This window comes from Narcine bancroftii, chromosome 11, assembly GCF_036971445.1.
Source record: "Narcine bancroftii isolate sNarBan1 chromosome 11, sNarBan1.hap1, whole genome shotgun sequence".
Classification (NCBI taxonomy): domain Eukaryota; kingdom Metazoa; phylum Chordata; class Chondrichthyes; order Torpediniformes; family Narcinidae; genus Narcine; species Narcine bancroftii.
The window spans coordinates 84,402,185-84,426,345 of NC_091479.1; the positions used below are offsets into that span (position 1 = coordinate 84,402,185).

A 24,161-nucleotide genomic window follows, 5' to 3' on the forward strand; every position below is an offset into this window, starting at 1 on the left:
CCAGCCTCTCAATGCATTTCATCAAAGTAGAAGTTAGTGCTTCTGGGCAATAGTCATTGAGGCAGCCCACGCTACCCTTCTTGGGTACTGGAATGATTGATTCCCTTTTGAAGCAGGTAGGAACCTCTGACTGCCACAATGAGAGGTTGAAAATGTCCGTGAATGCTTCAGCTAGTTATTTGGTGCAGATTTTCAATACCCTGCCAGGTACACCATCAGGGCATGATGCCCATGCGAGGGTTCACCCTCTTGAATGGTGTTCTGATGTTGCCCTCAGAGAGAGATATCACAGGGTCCTCAGCCTTTTCAGGGTTTCTAGAAGGCACTGTTTGGTTCTTCTTCTCAAAGCGGGCATAGAAGACGTTCAGCTCATTGAGTAATGAAGCATTTCAGCCATCTATAGTGTTCAACTTTGCTTTGTAGGCTGTAATGGCCTGCACTCCCTGCAATAGGTGGCGTTTATCTGTCTGTCTCTAGTTTCTTCTGGAATTGTCACTTTGCTTCGGAGATTGCCTTCTGCAGGTCGTAACTGGACTTCTTGTAAGGATCTCAATCCCCGGCCTTGAATGCCCTTGTTCTTCCCCTCAGCAGGTTGCGGATTCTCTGATTCATCCAGGACTTCTGGTTGGGGAACACCCAGTATTTGCACACACTCATCCATGAAGGTCTTGTCTCAATCCTAAAATGCCTTAATCTTGAAATTATTGTGATTTCACCCAGAAATGATAGCTAGTGCCATCTACATTAAGACAACTTTTACAAAATCTATACATAAAAATACAATTCAATCAAATTTTGAGGCTGCGTCAGGTCTAATCTCTCTAGGGTTCCACAGAAAACTCTTGAGAAATTGCTGCAATTACAGGACTCCACAAGGAGTCAGCTGTTGGAACACAGTTGGGGAATTGTCAGTATGTTTTGCACATATGCACACGTATGGAAATTTTGAACTTTGCACCTCTGCAGAGAGAGAGTTCAGTTTCTCTGAATTTCCCATATAGTCATAGAGAGTACAGAAACAGGCCCTTCAGCCTGACCTGTCTTTGGCAACAAAGATGGCTATCAGAGTGGGACCAATTTACCTACATTTTAACTGCAATAATTGTAACTGCCTCTTCAGATTCCTCTGGTAGCTCAGTCCATATATTCATGACTGACAGACAACTTTTTCCATACAATGTTGCTGTACCCCTAAGTTTCTTGGTTCTACAACAGACCATGGTGCTCTACAATTTACTAAGTGCTGCCTTGGTTTAACTTTACAAAATACAATACCTCAAGTTCAAATTTGTTGTTCATACATGTGTCAATGCACAGTGAAAAGGTTCATTCTACATGCTATTCAGCAAGTGAACATAAATACAGGAAATAAAACACAGTACTGAGAGAGATAAGTTAGAATAGAGCATAGGCAGCATTATTTTATTAGTATGAGGTTTGTTCAGGTGTCAGATAGCAGTTGCAAAGAATCTCGTGGATCTTCCTCTTGAAGGAGGAAGAAGAGAATGTGGCTGGGGTGGAATGAATCCTTTAATATGTTGTCTGCTTTTCCGAGGCAGCAGAAAGTGTAGATGGAGTCCCATGACAGGGTTTTGTGAAATTCTGAGTTGAGTTCATCACCTTCTGCAGTTTGTTGCTGTCTTGGGTGAAGCACTTGGTGCATTATCACCATGACACAGACTGCCAAGATATCCGCAGAAGTTGTTGAGGGACGAGAGGGACTTGCTGAATTTCTTCAAGCTTCTGAGGAAGTTTAGGGATTGCTGGGTTGTCTTGGATATCACATTGGACCAGGATAGGTCTTTGAGGACATCCACACTTAAGAACTTAATGTTGTCGACCATCTCCACTTCAGCACTGATAATTTAGGTGGAACTAGCGCTACCCCTCTTCCAGAAGTCTGAGCAGTACATTTGTCTTGTTGACATTGAGGGAGAGGTTGTTGCCCTGGCATCAATTCATTTGAATCTATCCTCTCTCTATATTCTGTCTACTTGTTCAAGATCTGGTCGGTCTACAATGGTGATATCATCTGTGAACTTGTAGATGGGGTTGGAGCTGTGTTGGGCTACACAAGGATGGGTATACATGAAGTATAGTCAGGGACTGAGTACAAAACCTTGCAGGACACCAGTGTTATGGGTGATTGTGCAAAGGTGCCATCTCTGATCATCACTGATTGCAGGCTGCAAGACAAGGATATCAAGGATTCATTTGTGGAGAGGGGTAGGGAGACCAATGCTGAGACCAAGGTTCCAGAATTTGGACATCAGTGTATTGGGAAGATGGTGTTGAAATCCGAGCAATAATCTGACATAAATATCCTTGATATCCAGTTGTCTTTTCCAGCACTGAGTGAAGGACCATGGAGATGCATCTGCTGTGGGACTTTTAGTGGGTCAAGGCTGGCTGGGAGGCTGGAGTTAATGTGAGCCAATGACCAGCCTCACAAAGCACTTCATGATGTAAGAGTCACTGGCCAGTAGTAATTAAAGCCTCTGATTATGTTTTTCTCCATTACTAGGATGATAATGACATTCTTACATTTTGCGGGAACCTCTGCCTGAGGAAGAGAGAGATTAAAGACAACAGAGAACACTCCCTGCAGCTGCTCTGTGGAGGTGACCCTGTCTGGGTCAGTTACTTTCCACAGGCTCATTCACAGTGATCGTGGATACAAGGATTGCCTGAGGTTGTAGAGATCGACATTGGCTCACTGGCCTTCTGTTTAAAGTGTCTAGAATGGATTGAGTTCATTGGGGAGGGAAACTCTGTTGTTTTCTGATCTGCAAGCCTTCACTTTTCAGCCCATGATAGATTTCATGTCCTGTCACAGTCATCAGGTTTATATATAAGGTTTTTCTGGAGCTCAAGCTTAGTTCCATACTGCCTCACGGCATCTCTAATGGCTTTGTGAATGTCATTCCTGGACTTCTTATATGGGGCCAGGTTGCCTTTCTTGAATGCCTCAGACCTGGACATCGATGGTGAGTGGACTGCGACTGAGTTCAGCCATGGTTCCTGCTTGGGGAACATATGGATTGTCCACTTTGGTACAAAGTCCTCCACACACTTGCTGATGAGGTCAGTGATGGCAGTGGTATATTTGTTGAAGTTGGTTGTTGAATCCTTGAATATGGATGGTCTACCGACCCAAAGCAGTCGCATTTATTGAACTAAATTCATCTGCCATTCTTCGTCACTTGCCCAAATGATCTAGATCCCATTGTCGACTTAGATCACTTTGCACTATACCACCAATTTTAATGTGATCTGCAAATTTATTAACCATGCCACTCTCATCTAAATGGGGAATATACAAGACAAACAATAATGGATCCAGCACTGATCTCTGTGACATATCACAGGCCACAGGCTTCAAAATCTGAAAATCAACAATCCTTTGCTATCTCCGTCTGACTCTTACCATATAAAGTGACCAATATCTGTGTGCAGGTGGAATTAATCATCACACTCTACTGGGTTATAGCTAAACCTGCATAGTTATACATGGAGTTATACCGAAGAACATTACCTCTGGTCAGATAGCTTCACATCAAATGATGGTTGTTTCCGTTGTTAAGATTTACTTTAAAATAAAATCAACACGCCCTGAGCTACCTTTGCTATGAGAAACAAGTTTGTGGTGCATAAAAAAAGTGGTGAACATTTCTTCACATAATTCAGCAAGTCCCCCTCATCTCTCAACAACATTCTACATCTTGGCAGTCTGCACCATGGTGATGGTATAGGGATTGCTCCACCCAAGACAGCAACAAACTGCATAAAATGATGAACACACCTCACAGTTACACAAAAACCTGTCATGGGACTCCGTCTACACTTCCTGCATCATGTTAAGATTTTTAAATGTAATTCTCATTTAAACATAAATTCTCATTGAAAAATAAAACATTCTCAATTTTTATTGATTCCGTCTCGTTTGGTTTTACACATGACCCTGATCCTGCCAATTGGCCGTTACTTCCAGGGATAAGATGTAAGTGTGAAAGGGGCTATACTGATAGTTTACCTGAGGAAAAGAGTTACATTTGGAGAAACTGAATATGTGAATATTTACAAGCAAACATTTCTTTGTTGGGGGACCTCAAAAAATACCCAAGGTAAAGATATCTGAATCACTTTTCAAAATTATTTCAGAAGATAGGCCACGAATCAGAAAATAAATCAATTGATCACTAACTACTCTTTAATTCTGTTCTTTTTCTTTTCATAAACAAATTCCAATAATTCCAAATCTATTCAATAAAAAAAGTATAAATAATATATGATTCTTTATGATTCTCTCTGTTTTGTATTTGTGAATAAGAATGAGAGCAACAATATTTAGTATAATTTAACTTGTTTTCTTTTGAGCAGAATTTTAAGCTAAGCAAATAAAATTAATATATTTTCACATCAGCAATACAAAATGGTTTTATCTAAAATAACTGAGCGTGTCAGCCAATAAATGGCAAAAAATCTGCATGAAAGAATTTAGAAAATAACTGCTTGATATAAATTGTGACTGGTACAGTACAGCACAAGAAAGTGCAACACCAATATAATGCCTGCAATATGAGAGCTTGTAATTTTTTATAACATTAAGCAAAAATGCTATAATTTTTAACATTCCACAAGCTACACCAAAAGAAAATATGGATATCTTGGTTTCCTTTCAAAGTTCACAACTGCAGAATCTGCATCCAATTGTCTAGAGTATTATCATGAACACACAAAAGCTGATAATAATTGCATGTGACACAAAATTAAATACTGAATTAATATATCACTGAGAGGCCAAAGAAATGTTGTTTCATGCAATTGGTATTCCATGAGGTATGTAGATCTTAACAACTAAGGTAAAAGTTAATTTCTGACACTTCTCACCATAGTGGAAGCTTACTCCTATTACAAGATGAATATTATATTTTGCTACTGGAGTCACCATAGTTATTTTCTCCAACCCCAAAAGAGCAAAGATAAAAATAGTTCTCATCTGAAAATTAAATGTGAATATACTACTTTATTTCTTTCAATTCAGAAAAGATAACATTGCATTTTTATCTATGTGTAAGTATAGTTCTCATCTGAAAATTAAATGTGAATATACTACTTCATTTCTTTCAATTCAGAAAAGATAACATTGCATTTTTATCTATGTGTAAGTATAGTTCTCATCTGAAAATTAAATGTGAATATACTACTTCATTTCTTTCAATTCAGAAAAGATAACATTGCATTTTTATCTATTTGAAAACTGTACTTAACAGGACTAATTAACTCATGTTTTATATATAAGTGTAAATTGTATTTCAAATTAAATGCAATCACACCAGTTATCAGCTTCAAAATATAGTAGCTATTTTACACACAAATGACTAAAAATAATTCTGTAGGATTAAAATTGACTTTGTAGCACCATACACTGAATATTCATTCATAAGATTTTGCAAGAACATAGAGGTGATAAAGTTCAGATGGACAGTATGTACAACATCTTTGTTCAACTAGCAGCTGTGATTTAATAGTGTCTAGGAACAGAGGCTATCAGATGTTGATAAATAGGGCAGTGGCTCTCCATAGGCGGCCTATTATAGAGACTGTCAGATTACAACAATGAGAGCCAGAAAGAGCCAAGGAACAATAATAGCAGCCGAACCCTGAACTTTGGAAAATAAACAGATATCTTTAGTGTTTATTTTTACTGGAAGGGAGCTGCTGGAAGCTGTCATATAATGCACTAGACAGCAGTAGAAGGAGAGTACATATTTAAAGATAATAATTAAAATGTATGGAGTCTGGGAACTGAAAGATGGTTAAAAGGACAGAAAATAAATTGAATACCAGAAGTCAAGACTTGAATTGAGCTGAGGATATGAACTAACAACTGTAATTAGAACATGGAATATAGAAGGGAAATTACTATTTACCACCTCAAGCTCGTTCCGCCATTTGAAGAGATCATGGCCAGTGTGTATAACTTCATCCATATACCATGGTCACAATGTGTAAGTATTGAGGGCAATTAATGTCCAAGGTAGTATTCACTGCAGGAGAGTTTTACATGTCAACCATCTGCTACATAAATTGGTTCCAGCGCTTTTAGATTTTAAAGTTGCCTGGCCTTGACAATGACCTCAGCCACAGAAAAACAATGAAATAGTTTCAACTTCCTCAAAGCTTCAATCAAATTACTCATTATATGGTACCTTCAGGTACCAGAGGATGAAAGACTGTATGTCTCTCCTCAGAATGAAACAATATTCAAGAATTGTTGCAGTTAATTTTTAGTCCCTTTTCCTCTACCACACACATGTCAAACTTAGGCCCGCGGGCCAAATTTGGCCCGTGATATAATTATATTTGGCCCGCAAGATCATATCAAATATGTATTAGAGCTGGCCCGCTGGCCGCCGCGCCAGTATAGCGCATGCACAGCTAATACTACAAATCTCAGAATGCTTTGGAAATGCGTTGGCGTCAGCCCGCTAATCGCCCCCACCTCCTCTGTTTACTTTCATTAGCACCTGCGACCTGTCGCCCAACTCACATGTAATAAACCCCTTACGAAAAATGGCCAAACGAAAGGCAGAAAACAGGACCTTTCAAGACAGGTGGGAGGCAAACTCTGACCCCAGAGTTTGATGAACTTGCATCTAAGAAGAGATGCCAAGGATCTGGTTTAGACCCAGGTTGATCAGAGTAAATCACAGTGGAGCAAGCTAAGCTTGGATTAATATTTTCTTTGGTTAACTTTGGACTCTTCATAGTTGAAAGATTGGATTTTCATTGAAGCAAGTTGTTATTTTTTTGACTTGGCTTGTGAAAAAAAAAACATTTAAAAGGAGCTTAAAGGCTATAGAGAAATATTATTTATTGAATATTTTATTTCTCATTTGTTAATGCTTCTTCTGGAAAGAGTTTAACCAAAACTATTATTAAACATTTATTTTAATAAGAAAAAGTTTAACATTACATATGTTGAAAGAAGAGAAAACATGCAGATGTTGTTGGAAATTTTCAATATATATTTAGTTTGGCCCACGACTTAGTCCAAGTTTTTAATTTTGGCCCTCTGTGAATTTGAGTTTGACACCCCTGTTCTAGCACCTTGTCCCAGGAATTAATGGGGAATTAACTAGTTAAGGGCCCTCTAGAAAAGGAAAACAATCAGCACAGCAGCATTGAATGACGTTAAAACACACCGGGGATTGACGGCCTCTACTCTTATTCATATCCCCGGTGTCAGCTGATGTTGGCATGCTGATTAAACCAGTGGAAAAAGGACAACTTCCATCCATTCTATTCATAGGTAGACTCTCTGATCCACAGGGAAGAGTTGTGTTTGGTGGAAAAGCAGTCAGTGTCCTAGTGAAAGGTGGCCCAGCAGAAACAGCACAAATGGCATCATATCCCGGGAGAGGTGCACTTAACTGGGATGCCAGTGGAAAAAGGGTTTCTGCTTCACTCCAGAAGACAGCATGGAACTTATAAGTGCAGTAGGTTATACTTAATCTGCTGGAGAAATTGGATTCCATAGGTTTATAAAAATATTTTCATATAATTTTTAATATAAATTTGCAAACTCCTCCTGCCGATCTCACTGCCACATTCACTCTGACAATCCAAACCCCAATCCCTCCCTGTTCGCTCTCTCCCCTGCCTTTGCTGCATCCCTTCCCTCACCTTGTTCCTCATTCTCTCCTTTTTGTCTAGACCATACAGAAATACTGAGATTCTACTATTAACAATGAAATTTAAACTTTTTGCAATTTTTTTTGGCTGCTCAACTGCCCTATTTTATATCTAATCTATTTATATGTAATCCAGGTGATACATTTGAATATGCTTAAATATAATACAGGTTTTGTGGATGTAGCCATCTTATCTGATGTTGTTCAGTCTTGAGCAAATCAATGGATGTCAGCATGACAAAATAGAACTACTTAATTCAGAAGATTCATGACCCTTTGCCCTCTGGTTTTGCATAATGGCGTCCACACCTGGTTAGTCAAATCGAAGTTGACAGAAATCCCTACGTTTTCTTTTAAAGGAACAAGGAGCTCTGATAAGATCAGCAATATTCTATAGATTGTAAAATTATCTTTAAATTGAATACAATCAGCAAAATATGCTTTCTTAGCATTACTGCTCTTGCCCTTCAAATCGACCAATATGTCCACTACCAGAAAATTCCACATGCTGTTTAACAATTTAAAAGATAGCCTCATTTCACAAATCTTCTGTATAAAGTAGTTCTATTTTGTCATGCTGACATCAATGTGATCTGCTCGAGATTAAGTGACGCTAATTGCTAACCACTACCAATTAAAATTAAAATGCTGCCATGAATATATTGAGCATAAACTCTTATGCTTGACATCAGTCAAGCTTGCATTTATAACTTCAGTGATTAAACATAGATGAAATAGTATTAACATCATAACTATTCAACTACTTTATTGGTTATAAAAGTAAATTTTACCTTCTTGATTAGAATTGTATTGAGAGGTGCAAATCTTGTTATAAAGATTAAAAAAAGACAATCATCTAATTTTAATGTGATGCAACAATTATCTCGATTTAAAATGCACCTTTCAAATATGTTAACTTGCCCACCTTTCTTTGAAAAAAATAAATTTCTCAAAGGCTACAGGAATCTGTTCAATATACATTGGCTCAAGAAAATATTTTTATTTGCCCTAATGTCACTGGAACTGTATGCATATTACTCCACATGCATCTTACTCTCTTCCTGTGAAAATGATAAGGTGTAATCGTTCTCTGTTGTCTGCACTATTTATTATTCAAAATGTTCAGCAATGAAATGTCAATGAGGGCTTAACGTTTGTCCATTCTCTACATTACTTCATCCCTGAGTTCTCTATATCCCTCTTTACTTGACAGAGTAACCGCTGGGATTCCTGTAAGACTTGATTTCAAGTTAAATAAAATCAAGCATTCTGTTCATACCTGCACATAGAATCCAATGAGCTTCATTCAACTAGTCAAGAAATGAATAAAAGGGAGGAAATTCAATTTTCTGGTAGGCAAATAAATTGCAAAAGATGATTAGATGAGATCTCATGAAAAACCCCTATGTAAATAATTTATTGAAGATTATTTAAATTACAGCCATTCTCAGATAGATCAAACGTTACATGTGGAAATACTGAGTCATTGGGGTCAAAGAACCTGGGTGAGATCAGTGTAGGATTTAGCATGGTAGTAAATTAGACAGGGCATAAATGCAAGATCAAGAAGGGTATGGGAGAAATCAGAAAACTAATGTGAATTATTTCCGAATAAGAAGCCAGCAGGCTCTGGCCATGGAATGGACATGGGTTTGAAAGCTTAACTTAACACCAAGATTGCACAACATCTGCTTCAGCTTGACCCAGCTGCAACATGAAATTAATGTTTTAGAGGATAATACCTCTTGCAAAAAGATTTCTGAAACAAAAAAAAGGAAACATACAGCAAACTAAGAGGCATATGTAGAGAAGATATAGGTGGCTGCTATTCATTTTTTTTTCTCTCACTCTGTCTGTTGAGACCTGAAGAGTTAGCCTTACATTCCTTTCTCCACATACCCAACATGAACTGCTTTCAGTAAATTTTGTTTTATTTCAGATTTTCAAACATTGCAACATTTTACTTTCTGACAGACAGATAGACTTAGATTCCGCAAACATTGAGGGGCTGGGAAATTGTGCCGCATTTTGAACTGTCTCAACACTGATGCAAAGTGTTGTGACAGTTAATGAACATTAAGTTATTGTTTATGGATCATGTAATTTTCAGGGAAAGGGCTGGGAAGCTTGGAAGAGGAATCAATGAACTGAGGTGTGACAGGTTTATTGTAACAATAAATTACAATGATACTGTGAAGTTAAATGGGAGAGGGAAGGATGGGAGAGCTCGAGTTATGACACACCACAGAATAAGTGATGTTCATATTCTTAGTCAGAATTGAGCATGTCTTAGTCTAAAACATTGTACTAAATAAGCTTTTACAGTAAGAACAATTGCAATGCTGCCAGAATATCCAAATTTTGTTGCCATCTTTATTACATTTGTAAAATTAAAAATAGCATCTCACCCTTTCTTTTGTTGGCTAACGCATTGTTGCAATTAGTCCTAATGCCTTTGTGGCTCCCCTGTACAAATCCTGAAATTGCCCAAAATCTGTTTGAATGATTGGTATTTAACAGAAACTTGTGCTAAAATGGGGGCTGCATGCTCCTAATGGCACAACAGTTGTCACTTCATGATTGATCAACAAAAGACGAGCATCAGGAAAACCTCCATGCTATCCATATAACAATACATTACTAAAGCAACAGGAACCTGAGATTTAAACGAATTGAAGTTGACGCAAAGGAGAAGATGAGGGGACAGCCAGAATGTTGGAAGAATTAGGTCTACCAGCATCTAAGATGTGGATAAGAGCTTTGACAGCAGTTGAACTAACCAACAGATAGAGTCATTTGATATTGTGGAAGTGGAAATTATTAACAGTTTTATTGACAGAGTGAATATGCAGATAAAAGATCAATTATCTAGTAGAAGGCAAGATTGTGAATGATTTGTCTCAACTCTGAGAGTGTCAACGAGAAACCTTTGCAAGTGACCTTTTGGTAATCTGATTTAGTTACTTGTATAATCAATCTCCTTTTGGATATCTCACTGTACATAATCAGGTAACAGGAGGGTTAAGGGAAAAACACTCCTGTTAGAATCTATCACTGCACATTCTTACAACATCACTATTCAAACTATATAAACCCTCCAAGGCATTCAAAAGGGATCTCAGAAGTTTAGTTCAGATGCTTTAGTTCTGGTCCCACCAGAAATAAATTAATAATGTTACAGTTTTCCTTTAACTGTCCTAATGTTTGCAGCAAGCTACACCATGTTCTTCAGAGGAAAAAAAACCAAACACACTGCACACATTTGACTAGAAGGTTGTACCAAAGAAAAAATCAAGACATTATTTATAATTTTCCAAAGAAACATCCAAGAAATGTAGTATGGCAAATCTTACATCAAGAAATGTGAAATAGCTGACCCAGAAGTGAACTTGGATTACTGAAGCAGTGAGTAGACTTCCTGAATCTCTAATGGATAAAATTAATGAACACTTGACAGAATAGTCTTAATGGCACTGGTTAGCAAATATTTTTAAAAGGCAGGTTATACTTCCCTAATTTTATTTTTGAGAAAATCATAGAATAATTCACTTATAAATATAATTTGCAAGATATTGCACTTCAGAGTGTTATTCTCCAATGTAAATCTCCCAATACTGTACTCAATTTGTTTGTGTAATTATTGGTAAGTGCTTTTGGAAATAAGCATCCCTGGTAAAGTACATTTACTTGTTTTATAATGTCTGTAATGTCTTTTCACGCTTTACAGAAACCCATTAAGGAGTCAAGTGAAAATACAGTACACAATTTCATCATAATTCCGTGCCTATTAAAACAGACTCACTATGAACGACATATGCAATGAGAAAATAGTTGAATGATTTTTCAGAATTTACTCCAATTAATTTTTCAGGTACTTAATAAATGGTTGCAAGTACAATTTTTTAAAAACATACTGAACAAAGGAGAAGGGAAAAAGAAAAAGATAAACTTACAGGTCCAAAAGCATTACTGTCAAAGCTATGGCCATGATGATCTCCTTCAATCCATAAATGCCCATTGGGAATCTTTATGTATCTGTTCCTGTATCCCAATGTTCTGCAAAAACATAATGAACAAAGGATTACTTTTCCATGACTATAAGTTTTAAGACCATAATTCCAAGATGCTCATTGCTCAAACCAGGAAGTAGTGTTCTGTGATAAAAATCGTTGCTTTAAATCACTACACTTATTCCAAAATCAAAATTATTTGCATGGTTAGTGTAGCAGTTAGTATGAAGCTATGACAGCGTCAGTGTCCCAAGTTCGAATCCAGTGCTATTTGTAAGAAGTTTTTTTTACATTCTCCATGAGACCTGTGTGAGTTTTCCCCGGTGCTCCAGATTGCACCCACCCTCCAAAACATATCAGGTTGGTAGGTTAATTGGGTGCAATTGGGTGGAATGGGCTTCTGCCATGCTGCGTCCTTAAATTATTTTTTTTGCTTGAAATAATTGAATTGCGAGTATCATGCATTCTTTTCTTAACACCTCCATTTCAAATTTGTGTCACACTAAAAGATGCAAGTAAACTCAGGGAACAGATCAAGATCCCAAACAATTGAATGGAATTTATTTTTAATCAGTGATAATAATTTACAATAATAAAAGGAACAAAAGCAAAGACTTGGACCAAGTCTTTGAGAAACAATGCCTGTGGCAGTAATGTGGAGGCAGGTACTCCCACAGCATGTAAGCATTATCTGGATGAGCAACTGAATCAGCTAGTCATCGAAGTTTATGGACCAAGTACCGATAAATGATGGTCAGCTTGGACATGGTGAGCAGTTGAAGCTTTGCTATGGTGTATGATTCTAATATTTTAGAATTCTGATCCCACAGTCTCTACTTGACGGCAATTAAATTTTGTAGCTTCAGAGAAAAGCAGATCTATTTTGCATCAGAATAATAATTGACATAGCATAACATTCTTGTACATTTCATGACACATCACAACAGATTCACTTATTTTACATTTTCTAAAATTGCTTTGGAATTCATTTTGTGTTTATTTCATTCTCAGAACAGAGATGTAATATTTTGTGATTTGAATGATCAGTTTGAAACTCGTTCTTAATTGTGTGTTTCTCAGCACTAAAGAAATATCCATTTATATGAATAAGGAAAATGGAGCTGTTGCCGATGCAGACCCACGGAGAGTGGGGAGCAGAGACACAGTGCTCCTGCGGGGTCCAACCACCCAACTCCGTACAGGCTTTAAATGGCCTGATAAAGGAGCAAACAGTAATTTTATTTAAAATCCTGTGACCTTGGGGTTTGGCCAAAGATGGTATTAAGTATGATCAGTAGAAGCCTCAAAGGTTTGCGGACTCCAGGGAAGCGGAAGACTGGTGCAGGGCACCAAAATATGGGGAGATCCCTCCCCCCATCTGAGAAGAAGAAGCAGAGGAGACAATCCACTGGACAGTAACTGTAGCAGTGAGCCAGTGAGCAGGGCTGCGCTATCATTAGGCACATTAGACGGCCACCTAGGATGCAAACCACAAAGGGACGCGGTCAGGGTTTTAGGCCAGACACTCCGAGTTTTGAATTTGAGGCATTCTGGGGTCCGTATGTTTTTGGATTGGGCACAAGTGTAGAAATTTGGTGTTTTGGGGCCAGGCGACACCCCCCCCCCCCCACTCCGTTTCCTGCTCTATACCCTCACTACAATTTCAGTGCCGGAGACTGACTCTGGTTTGAAATTGCCTCTTTGACTGGGACACACACGTTCAAATGCAGCTACAAGGCACTATCTGGTGAGTGAGGGGCTCGAGGAGGGCAACGGGATAGCAAATCCCCAAGGGAGGGGTCGGGAGGTGCAAAAGCCCTTGCTCGCCATGGCCACATTGGCTCAGTAATGGGTTCCCCTCTCCCTGGTCTCTTCTTTCCCCCCCCCACCAATCTCTGCTCCCCCTCTCCTCAATCATTGATTCCCCCTCCCTCCCCAGTCCCCACTCTCCACCCCCTCTCAGGACTCCACTGTCCTTCCCCCCCTCCCCGATCCCTATTCTTCCCCCTCCTCAGTCCCCATTTTCCCACCCTTCCCGGTCCCTGATCTTCCCTCCTCTGGTCCCTTCTCTCCTCCCCCTCCTCTCCTGACCCCGTTCCCCCCCTCCCCACCCCACCCCTCATCTGTTTACTCCCCTCGCTTTGCCCCCCCCAGACTCTGCTTATCCCCCAGTTCTCTCCTGGACCCCTCTCCTCCGTTCCCCCCCCACCACAGTTCCTGCTCCTCCCTACCAGCTTCCACCCCCCCAGAGCTCCTGTTCAATGCTAATCCCTGGGTGAATGGTTCAGATTCCTGTAGCAACCCTCTGAACTAATTTTTTTTGGGGGGATGCAAGTAGTTGACCTTGCCTACGGTCCAAAGTAGTCTGGTACCGACCCTGACAGTGAGGGGAGCTGCGGCTGATGGACCCACACAAGCAGCGGGCTGTTGGTGACTCGAGGCGAGCAACCCGCACAGGTTGTGAACTGCTGGAAACTGGCTTTAAAGGTACCAGGTATTGGAACCGAGATGCGAGAGGGTACTGAGGGCGCTGAAAGGTTCCTAATCATATCAGAGGTTCAGATCTGGAGCTCTGACTGCCAATGGTTTGGACTGGACTCTGCATTGCTGCGGAGACTGCGGGAGTGCTGGAGGTGAATCCACGGACACTCGGTGATTCAGGGGGGCAACTCTCTTTTGGATCTCTTTCTCTGATTGTAAGAGGCACTTCAGGCAATTTCTGCTGATGGCAAATCTGTCTGGCTACAGCAGACAAAAGACAATCTTATGTACTATAACACTGTCTTTATTACATGACAATATCTTGAATCTTGAATATGTGCTTATTCAGTGCTTGCCTGTTTTTCCAGACAGAAGTTAATCAATTTAAATATGTTTAATAAGCAATCTATTTATTACACTGTACATTGTTATTGTCTTTTATTGACATCACTACCCACAGAAGAGATGTTTTTAAAAAATCAGACATGAACACTTGAAGCTAGTTCATGAATAGCCAGCTTCATTAAATTTATTGATGGTCTGAATAATTCTAGAATCTAAAGAATCCCTGTTGACGATGATGTCACAGTTACTTGGATGAACTCATCCATTCTCAAATCATCTTATGTTCACTTAATTTTCTCAACTTTGTAAAATTAATCTGCTCCAATAATATTGATGTTGATTCTCAGTTAAAAACCAAATTACATGTATTAAGCTGATCTTTCGATTGCAAACCATTGGAAAGAAAATGTCAAAAGTATGGTGCCAACTATTCTGACAATAGTACCAACATAAATTACTTCTTCCAAATACATTGAGATTAGTAATAATCTGGTGAACAACTTCATGAATAATGAAAGAACAACAACTTGACAGGAGATTTTCATAAAGTGATAAGAGCAGAGTTTTTTTTATTTTCTGAGGTATCTTTGCTGAAGGCATATAAAATCTCTGAACAAATTTCAGGCAAATAATTGTTAAAATGATAAATGATTCATTATATGAAAGTGACCATATAATATGCCTAAAGGCCAAGGTAATGTACCATGGCAAGCAACATGCATCAAGTAAAAACCAATCCCTATGCTCATCTTTAATCTGAGCACAAATTTACGAAAGAAGAATGGTCATCATATTCCTTTTAGATATACATGTGATGTGCACATCACTAGCAAGGCCAGCATTTAATGTACTTCTGTAATTGGTGGTTAAAGCTGGATATTGTTGCTGCATTTTATTGTTCAAGGGGAGCTGATTTTTTTTTTTAATTAGCTGAATGTGATGGGTTTGTGAGGCTGTGTTTTTTCTCATGCTAGCATTAGGGAGATGATGAATCCACTTGCTAGTAGGCTATTCCTGGGTTGTTAGTTATCTGCTGACCACTATACAGCCAATGGAAAGGAACCGTTGGATGAATTACTTTGCTCATGCAATTCTAAACTGGCAAATGATTTATGAAAGTCGAAGCCACAAAATTGCACTCAATTTGAAGGAGACTTCAGGTTTCAAGGAATGATATGATTGAGGTTAGAGTTATTTTTTTCTTTTCTAAACTTTAGTCAAATGCTGTTGTTGGTAAACATGGGGCTTTTGTGGGTTTTTCTCAATGGCTTAAGTATATTGGGAGGTGATGGTGTCAAGTATAATGAGAGATGAATGGCCCTTAGAGCAAGGTTAGATGTTTGAATTGGAAGCTGGTTTTAAACTAGGAAAAATGCACAAAAATTCTCCAATCTCAAAAGAAAATTTGGGTAACTCAGCAACAAATAATGCGTCATGGGAGGTGCTGGTGGGGAAATGCAAAGATAGAACCACATTGTCACTGGCTGTTAAGATAATAAAGCTCACAAATTGTTGTGTCTACAAATCTTTTCAGATTGAAAAAGACACTGATCATGTTTAATAATTTGCAGAACATGATCACATCGGAGAAGATGCAGAGTCTCCGCTTTCTTGGATTAAATTCACCATCTCTCTTGTGAGACAATAATACAAGTGGATTTTTCAATCATGTGGGCTTCTCAATGATGTGGGAACTAGTGAATACCCCGAAATTGAAATAAATGTGTCAAGTAGGAATCATAAAATATTTAAATATAATGGGCGACTTTACTTGGTGAAGTGCTATCATGTGCAGAAATATACATTTTGTCAAGAAATGATCACAAATCTATCATTTTGTGGCAATCTATCTTTAAGATTTCACACTGGAATGGAAGCCACTTAATGTCAGAACCTGTGCAGGCCAACTGTGTTTTTAAAAGAAACCTTTGACTGCTTAGATCTCACTGAAGTACCTCACAGATGAGATCTCCCACTTCATAGTCAAAAATTATTTTATTCGGAACACGCCAATTATGTGCACTCAGCCCTTGCCAATAGCTGCAAAGAAGTGTAGGTTACTTGGCAGAGTTGCATGGTGGAGCATGCATGCTGTTATCCTGATATCAGGTTTATGCATTAAAAGCCAATGTGGCTTGACCTCCTTCTCCTGTCCCTCCCTAGAAGAACCACGGCAATACTTATAAATTGCATGCTGGCAGATTGCTGTGACACGCAGAAAGAACTTTCAGTACTGCTACCCAGCTTCCTGAACTTGCATTCCAGTACTTGGATGTTGGGTGCCTTTTACTTGAGTTTTAATGGAAGTGGTGGCATTCACCATCAGTTCTCACGTGATGGTTTGCTCTGCAGTGTTGCAATGGGAATGGTCACCATTTCTACATTGGAAAGGGCATGCTCCAAGCTCCTGGTTAAGGCTGGAGCAGAATTCTGTTTTGATCTTTCAGCAGTCTTGGATAATTCAACACTTTGCTGTAGTCTTCTACAAATATCGGTTTTAGTAAACAGATCTTTCCAGGAGAAAATTTCCAATGGGCATCATATTTATACACGTTTCTTCGCTAAGGATGTATAAAAGTAAAAAGATATCTAAAACTTAACTGTGTCATCAAATTAAAATCTGCAAATGGCTGTTTTACATGTGAGCAATATTTCCCTAATCTGCACATAAAAGCTCAAGTAATTGTATTAAAATCAATTCATAAGGAGTTGCTCAGCCCCATTTTCTCAAGATTAATTACCTCAGGAATTATGACGAAAGCATCCTTAATTGAATTAAAAAAGAACTAACACTATCGCTGTCTTCATGCAGATTGCTATTAGAGCAGCAAGAAATTGTAGAACTACTAGTACAATTAATTATTTCTGCAGTTCATTATAATAAATTTGGACCACAACAGGGAACAAACATTAAATAATCATGTTACATTTAATTTAAACTACCAAATTTTTTTTAAAAACTGAAAATGCTAGCAAGCCTTGAATTATCTAATGGAGAAAGTAATTAAATGACCTTTCAGCAAAAATGTATTTAGTTGGAAATGCAATGAGTTGCAAGATGCAGAGGAGGGAAGGTAAAGTGGAAGGCAGAAAGGTTAAATTACAAAAGGGTAATAGAGCAGAAGGAAAGTAGTAATAAAATTAGGTGTGGATGAGAAGTAGAGGAAAGATGTAATGATATGAAATACAGGCAGAACAAGACAGTAGAATAAAAACACTCTCATGGTATCATTTTATGTTTCTTTCACAACTTAAAAGTGTTAAGACAGACGCAAAAATACAACGTTAAGTTGGATGGGCATTTTCCACATGCTTTGATAAAATGGCGCGGAACTCCACTCATGGTGGAAGACAACACCATAATGTGTTTGTCGATAAAAAAGTCTGACATGAGAGAGTTTTTCTCCCAGCCTGCATTTTTTTTGGCAATGGTACTCGCTGCAAGGTCCAATACAACATCTAAAGGACACTAATGCAAGAAGAAATAGCAGCAACAGTTCAAACAAACGACACAAAGATTGGAGATGTAGTTCAGCAAGGAAGGCTTTCAAAGCTTGCCGAGGGATCAGGTCCAGCTGGAAAAAGAGGCTGCAAAATGGCAGATGCAATTTAATGCAGATACATGTGAGGTGTTGTCTTTTAGAAGGACAAACCGAGGTAGGACATATACAATAAATGGTAGGACACTGAAGTGTGTGGAAGAACAGAGGGATCTGGAAATACAGAGAAACAATTCCTTGAATGTGATAGCACAGGTAGATAGATTAGCAAAGAGAGTTTATGGCACATTGGCCTTCATAAATCAAGATATTAAGTGTAGGAGTAGGTATGTTATAGTAAAGTTGGTGAGACCAAAATTGGACCATTGTGTCCAGTTTTGTTCACCTAACTATAGGAAAGATATCAATGAGATTGAAATAATGTTGATAGGATTTACTAGGATGTTGCTGGGACTTGAGGAACTGAGTTTCAAGGAAAGGCAAAACAGGTTAGGACTTTATTCCCTTGAGCATAGAAGAATGAGGGGAGATTTGATGCAGGTATACACAATTATGAGGGTTTTAGCGAGAGTAAATGCAAGTTGGCTTTTTCCACTGTGATTAGGTGAGATATAAACCAGAGGACATGGGTCAAGGGTGAAAGGGGAAAAGTTTAAGGGGAGTATTAGGGGGAACTTCTTCATGCAGTAGTGGGATTGTGAAATGAGCTGCCAGCTGAAATGGTAAATGTGGCTCAATTTTAATATTTAGGACAGCTACATGGATGGGAGGGGTATGGAGGATATAGATTGGGTGCAGATCAGTGGGACTAGGGCACAATAATAGTTGGGCACAGACTAGAAGGGCTGAAGGTCCTATTTTGGTGCTGTAATCTTCTATGGTTCCTGAAGTTTGGTCTAACTAAGACTAACATAAGAATAAATGTTAACATTCAGATTTATTGTCAGGGTACATACATGGCATCACATACAACCCTGTTATTCTTTTGCCTGCAGGTCAGGCAGAATTTCTACTATTGGTCGTGCAAAAAAAAAAGAACTCAAGGCAAGATACATACAAAAGAGAGAGAAATGTAAACAAAAAGGAAATGCATGAATTAGTACAAGCATGGGGAAGTTAATGCACCGCAATTTGAAGTATAAATTTAGGAAGGCAAAAGCTAAGCTTTGCATGATTGCTTATTAATGTGGCATATATTGGAACATTAATAATACTTTGCATTTACAAATGTAATTAGCTGAAAGGAGAAGTAGTTCTTCACTACTTGATCATTGAGAAAGAAAAATCTGGTCCTGAGAACCATCGACACCGACGTGATTCCTTCCTTTCTTACCACTCATATTAATGGAATGAAAACCTGATTGGTTCTATTCCCAATGTCCAATTCTGGCTGCAAACTTAATTTTCTTTGCTCAGCTCTGGCATGTGATAAAGATAAAAACCTCCCACTGGGTTTCTTCCACTGTTTGATGTTTATTATTATGATTTGATTTTGTAAGGTCAAAGCAAAAATAAGAATGAACTGCAAGTACTTGAATGAGCATAAATGAAGGCTGTGAAAAAAGTTCCAGAAAGAAAAGTAGAAAGAAGATTTAGAAATAAACGCTTCATCGATAAAAATAAACATTTAATTTTAAAGGCCGTGGACAAGGGATGCCATTTGAACACCATCTCCCAACTGCAGAATAATTTCAAACGCCAAACAATCACCAGAAGAATCTTTGCTTACAGCTATTTCAGTTGTTTTGTTTAATCTCTAATATACCAATCATGTCGTATCATTCTGCATGCATACAGTTGGTTCAAGTTATTAATAATAGGTTCTGAACTGAACCCAAAATACTGTTATTATACAAAACACTTCACAGACACAGAAGTCCAGAGCTAATCTCACAAGTGAATATTTTTTAATCCTGGTTAAATTGAAAAACTAAATTGCATGTAAACATTCCGAGTTGTACATTTCCAAATAAATTCTTTTTCATAAAGTATCAATTGAAAAACAAACCACAATAGTTAAAAAAAAATAGCTGTAACATCTGCTTCTGTCATTCTGCTGGTGATTTAATTCAATTTGACTTCTTTGTTTGGAATACACTTGGGCAGATATAACTAACCTGATATTCAAATGTGTGACTCTGCTTTCCAAAGTTGGTTTGTGTTACTGTACTAACCCTGTTTTTGGATTATATTAAGATGTCAGGAAAACATCATGCAGTCATCATTTCAAGCACCAAAATGCACTATTTAGAAAGTAGGCTAAATGAAGAATTATTTTTCAAAATCAATCCATACTACTATAGTTTAAAACAAAAGTGACAATGACATTTTTAAGTTACAGAATGTACAGAAATATTTACATTGGTAATTTTAATATTAATTTGCTTAGGAAATGGATGTAACAACCCAAAAAAAATAATAATGCCAGATCAAACACTAGATAAATGAATTTTTTAAAAAACCTGCAGATGCTTGAAGTCTGAAATAAAAACAGAAATGCACTATTATTTGTGTGCGTGTGCGTGTGCGTTTCATCCCCGGTGCGATTTTCCCACATTCATCTATAAATTGTAGGTGTATGTGTTTTATTATTGCTATTACTTTTCCATGCTCACTATAAACTACACACAATGTGTTTATGTTGTCCCTCTACCATTTTCCCATGCCTGTCTTTTGTAAAGAAAATCACTTACTACAAAATCCAGGATCCTTGTTTTTGAAACAGATCGAATCGGTTTTCTCACTCATAACGGGAGCAAAATGGCTGCATCATTTCAGATTCTAGATATCCCCTTTGTTCCACCCATTACCTTTCCCTTCCTTCTCTGCCACTTAGACCAATTCACTTTCTGTCCGGGCCAGGAGCAGAATGTTGAGTATTGGTGCACCGGAGGGCCGTGTGCTCAGCCCACTCCTGTTCACTCTACTGACCTATGACCAGTGGCGTATCTAGGTAAAAGAGCACCTATGGCAAGCACAGAAATTGTGCTCCCCTGTTAAAAAAAATTGCCCATAAAGTTGACAGTTGGCCAATTTTCACACCTGTCCCCACCACTTTCATTCTCCATTTTGTTCCCATTCCCATTGCTGTCACTAGCTTAAGGAACAACATCACAGCTTCCATTCCGTCAGGTTGTACCTCTCTGGAGTTCAACTATAGTTAACTTGTCTTCTGCTGTCTTAGAATTGGGTAGTTCTACTGTAGCCAGTTCAAATACAGGCTCAGTTTTTCTCTCTAATGTCTGACTTGATTGGAATTTCTTATACCATTGGATTTTACAGCTATTACACTAATGTTTATTTTCTTTCTCTACCTGCTCTGAGCTCTCTGCTTTTAAAAGTTAGTTTGTTAATGCTCCCTCTCTAATTGCCCTCATTAATCTGTCGAACAGATTATTTCATCAACATTTATCCCCAAGGTCTTATCCTCTCAGAGATTTGTCCACTCTTCATCCCAAAAGTAACATTTTTATTCTTTTCCAATTCGGATGTGGAGATAAACAAGTTTCTTCTGAATTTCATGCTAGATTTATTCATGGTAATATTTTACTTATGAGCGCCAGATCTGACTTCTCATATGAACGGAAACACCATTGCATCTTTATGATCAAGTCTCACCATAATTTTAAGGATCTCTGTGGGGTCACCATTTAGCAATTTTTATCATGAATTTCTATTCTAACTGTGGTTAAAATCACATATAAAATCACACGTACCTTTCAATTATGATGAAAAATAATTCTTTAATCTGTAAAATTATTGTTGAAAATAAAATGGCTGAACCCAGAATATGAATTGGATTCAGAAACTCAACAAACCTGCCAATAATCAAATTAGAAGGGGCATTGGAATGGAAAGAAACTGAGCTGGAAAAATATTCATGGCAGTAAAAGATAATGATAATGAGTTTACTGCCATTTACACGGCACAATGCAAACATGCAGAGGTTCTTATTTACTGCAGCTGAATGCATACTTCATTAAAAAAAGTATATTTTCTTGAATTAGAGATAATAAATATAAAAGATGGACAATAAATAGGTAAGTGTGATATTTAGCACGTAGAATGGAAAAATGGTCAAACAAGTAATCTGAGACTAAAAGTGAAATAATGAAAGATGAGAGATTGAAGTACCATTGTTAAGGGTTGATAGTAACATGTGTAACAATACACCCTTCAAGCCCACAAAAAGTTGAATAAAAGCCACAAAAGTAGAATACAAATGATTAAGCATGATTTGGACAAAGACATGCAAAGATTCTCAGCTTCTCTGATCAATCAAAATAAGTACTATATCTCAGCTCTAAGAGTCTCAAAGAGGATCCTGATTGTCCAGGCATGAGGTCGGAGGATAAACTGGAGAAATTTGTGCACCTCATTTTACCATCACAATTTTGCTCCTTTGTCTGACGCAAAGCTCCTGGTGTAATCGAGTGTAATCTCAGCTCATAGACCTGAGATGTGCAATTTCAATCACAAAACATGACAAACAATATTATTATGTGCTGCATACTATCTCAAATATTGAAAAGCTCATATATATGTACGCACATGCACGTGTGCACAAACCATGTGCAAAGGAAAGAGCAAGAAGATCCCACTACACCTGTCCAAATCAGACCCATTGAACCCTGATTATTTCACCCTACACAACTTAAAGGAATACTTGATGGTTGACTTAAAGCAGTGGTTCCCAACCTTTTTCTTTCCACTCACATACCACTTTAAGTATTCCCTATGCCATAAGTGTTCTGTGATTAATAAGGGATTGCTTAAGGTGGTATGTGGGTGGAAAGAAAAAAAATTGAAAACCACTGTTTTAATCATTCCAAATTGATTCATTATGTGCACAGTTTCATAACTCCAAAGGAAATGGGCCAATGACAATTTTTCTCAAGCAAAATATTTCAGTAATAATTGGGTCTAGAGCAGTGATTCTCAACCTTCCCTTCCTACTCACATCCCACCTTAAGCACTCCCTTACTAACCCTGTGATTAGTAAGTGACCACTGACTTAAAGGAATGTTTGTTATGGTCCACATGGCTGAAATTTTGAACTGAAAACATTGCCAATACTTAGTCAAAGACAAAGTCCTCTTTTTCATCCATTATGGATCCTACTGGGTGTCTAGAATAACTAGTAACAGAAGGCGAGCTATGGGCCAAAGCCAAGTTAAGCAGGTGAGATGGGTTTGAACCAAAAGGGCCTATTCCTCAAAGACTTTTTTGGATTAAAACTTCAAGAAGAGTTTTTCCAAGAGCAAAATGTTCAGAGGCGTAAGAGAGCAACTAGGTTTAATAAAAATTAAATTGAGTTGCCAGAGTTGGGCTCCCAGAGTTCCCTTTAACAAAAATATTACCACTCCAACAGTGCTATAAAAGTGCGATTGTTCCAGGAGTACCTTATGCCTTGTGTTTGAAAAAATGTGACCTAATTCCAAACCAGTATTGCATTATCTTATGCATAAGTGATAGGGAAACTCAGTTGGATACACAAGAGTTATTCTGGGCCAGATGCACGCAGTCAAATTTTTGTCACCTCAATCTGACCCAGAAAAGGTCACAACTCTGTTTAATTTTTCAAAAAAGCGGGTTTCAGACCTAAAGTGTGGAACATGACTACATTTCTGGGTTATTTTAAATTAAAGCAGAGAGTAGTTTTATTGCATAGGAAATACATGTAGGGATGTCATACAAGAATTATGAGATTTGGTTCTTGTCTAGTTTGCCAAATGCAACACAATTAAGATAGTGGTCATTTCATTTTGACTTTCAAATATATAATACAGTAAGCTATTCCTCACCATAGTTCAAAATGTGCCATTAAAAACAACTTGGAAACCCTCATTCATGATGCAAATGTAACCTATAGTTACAATGAGCAAATGGCTGTCAAAAGCGATACAGTGAAAGATGAAAAGATTATATCAGATGTGCCCTTTCTCTGAAGTCTCACATATCAAAGCTAACCTTCTACCAGTTTTCAAGTGTCTTGTCAGCATGAAAGGCCAGTCAGGTCTATTTTTAAGTCCTCCTGTAGTAAGAGAATTATACAATTATTGTAAAGCACTAAAACAAGTGTGGGATCACAGCATTCTTTCCAAACACCCCGATCTTATTTTAGATCT

General features: G+C 38.0%; 1 protein-coding gene across 11 annotated transcripts in view; it reads right to left on the bottom strand.

The window, feature by feature from the left end:
* Positions 1-24,161, bottom strand: part of immp2l (inner mitochondrial membrane peptidase subunit 2) — a 454,378-nt gene that overhangs the window by 175,659 nt on the left and 254,558 nt on the right. For all 11 annotated transcript variants that reach the window (XR_011346674.1, XR_011346676.1, XR_011346675.1 and 8 more), the window contains exon 6: positions 11,651-11,753. Coding sequence is in view for 7 of the 11 variants with exons in the window: in XM_069903806.1 (XP_069759907.1) it covers positions 11,651-11,753 (103 nt within the window). In the remaining 4 variants the exon portion in view is untranslated. The remainder of the gene's footprint in view (positions 1-11,650; positions 11,754-24,161) is intronic.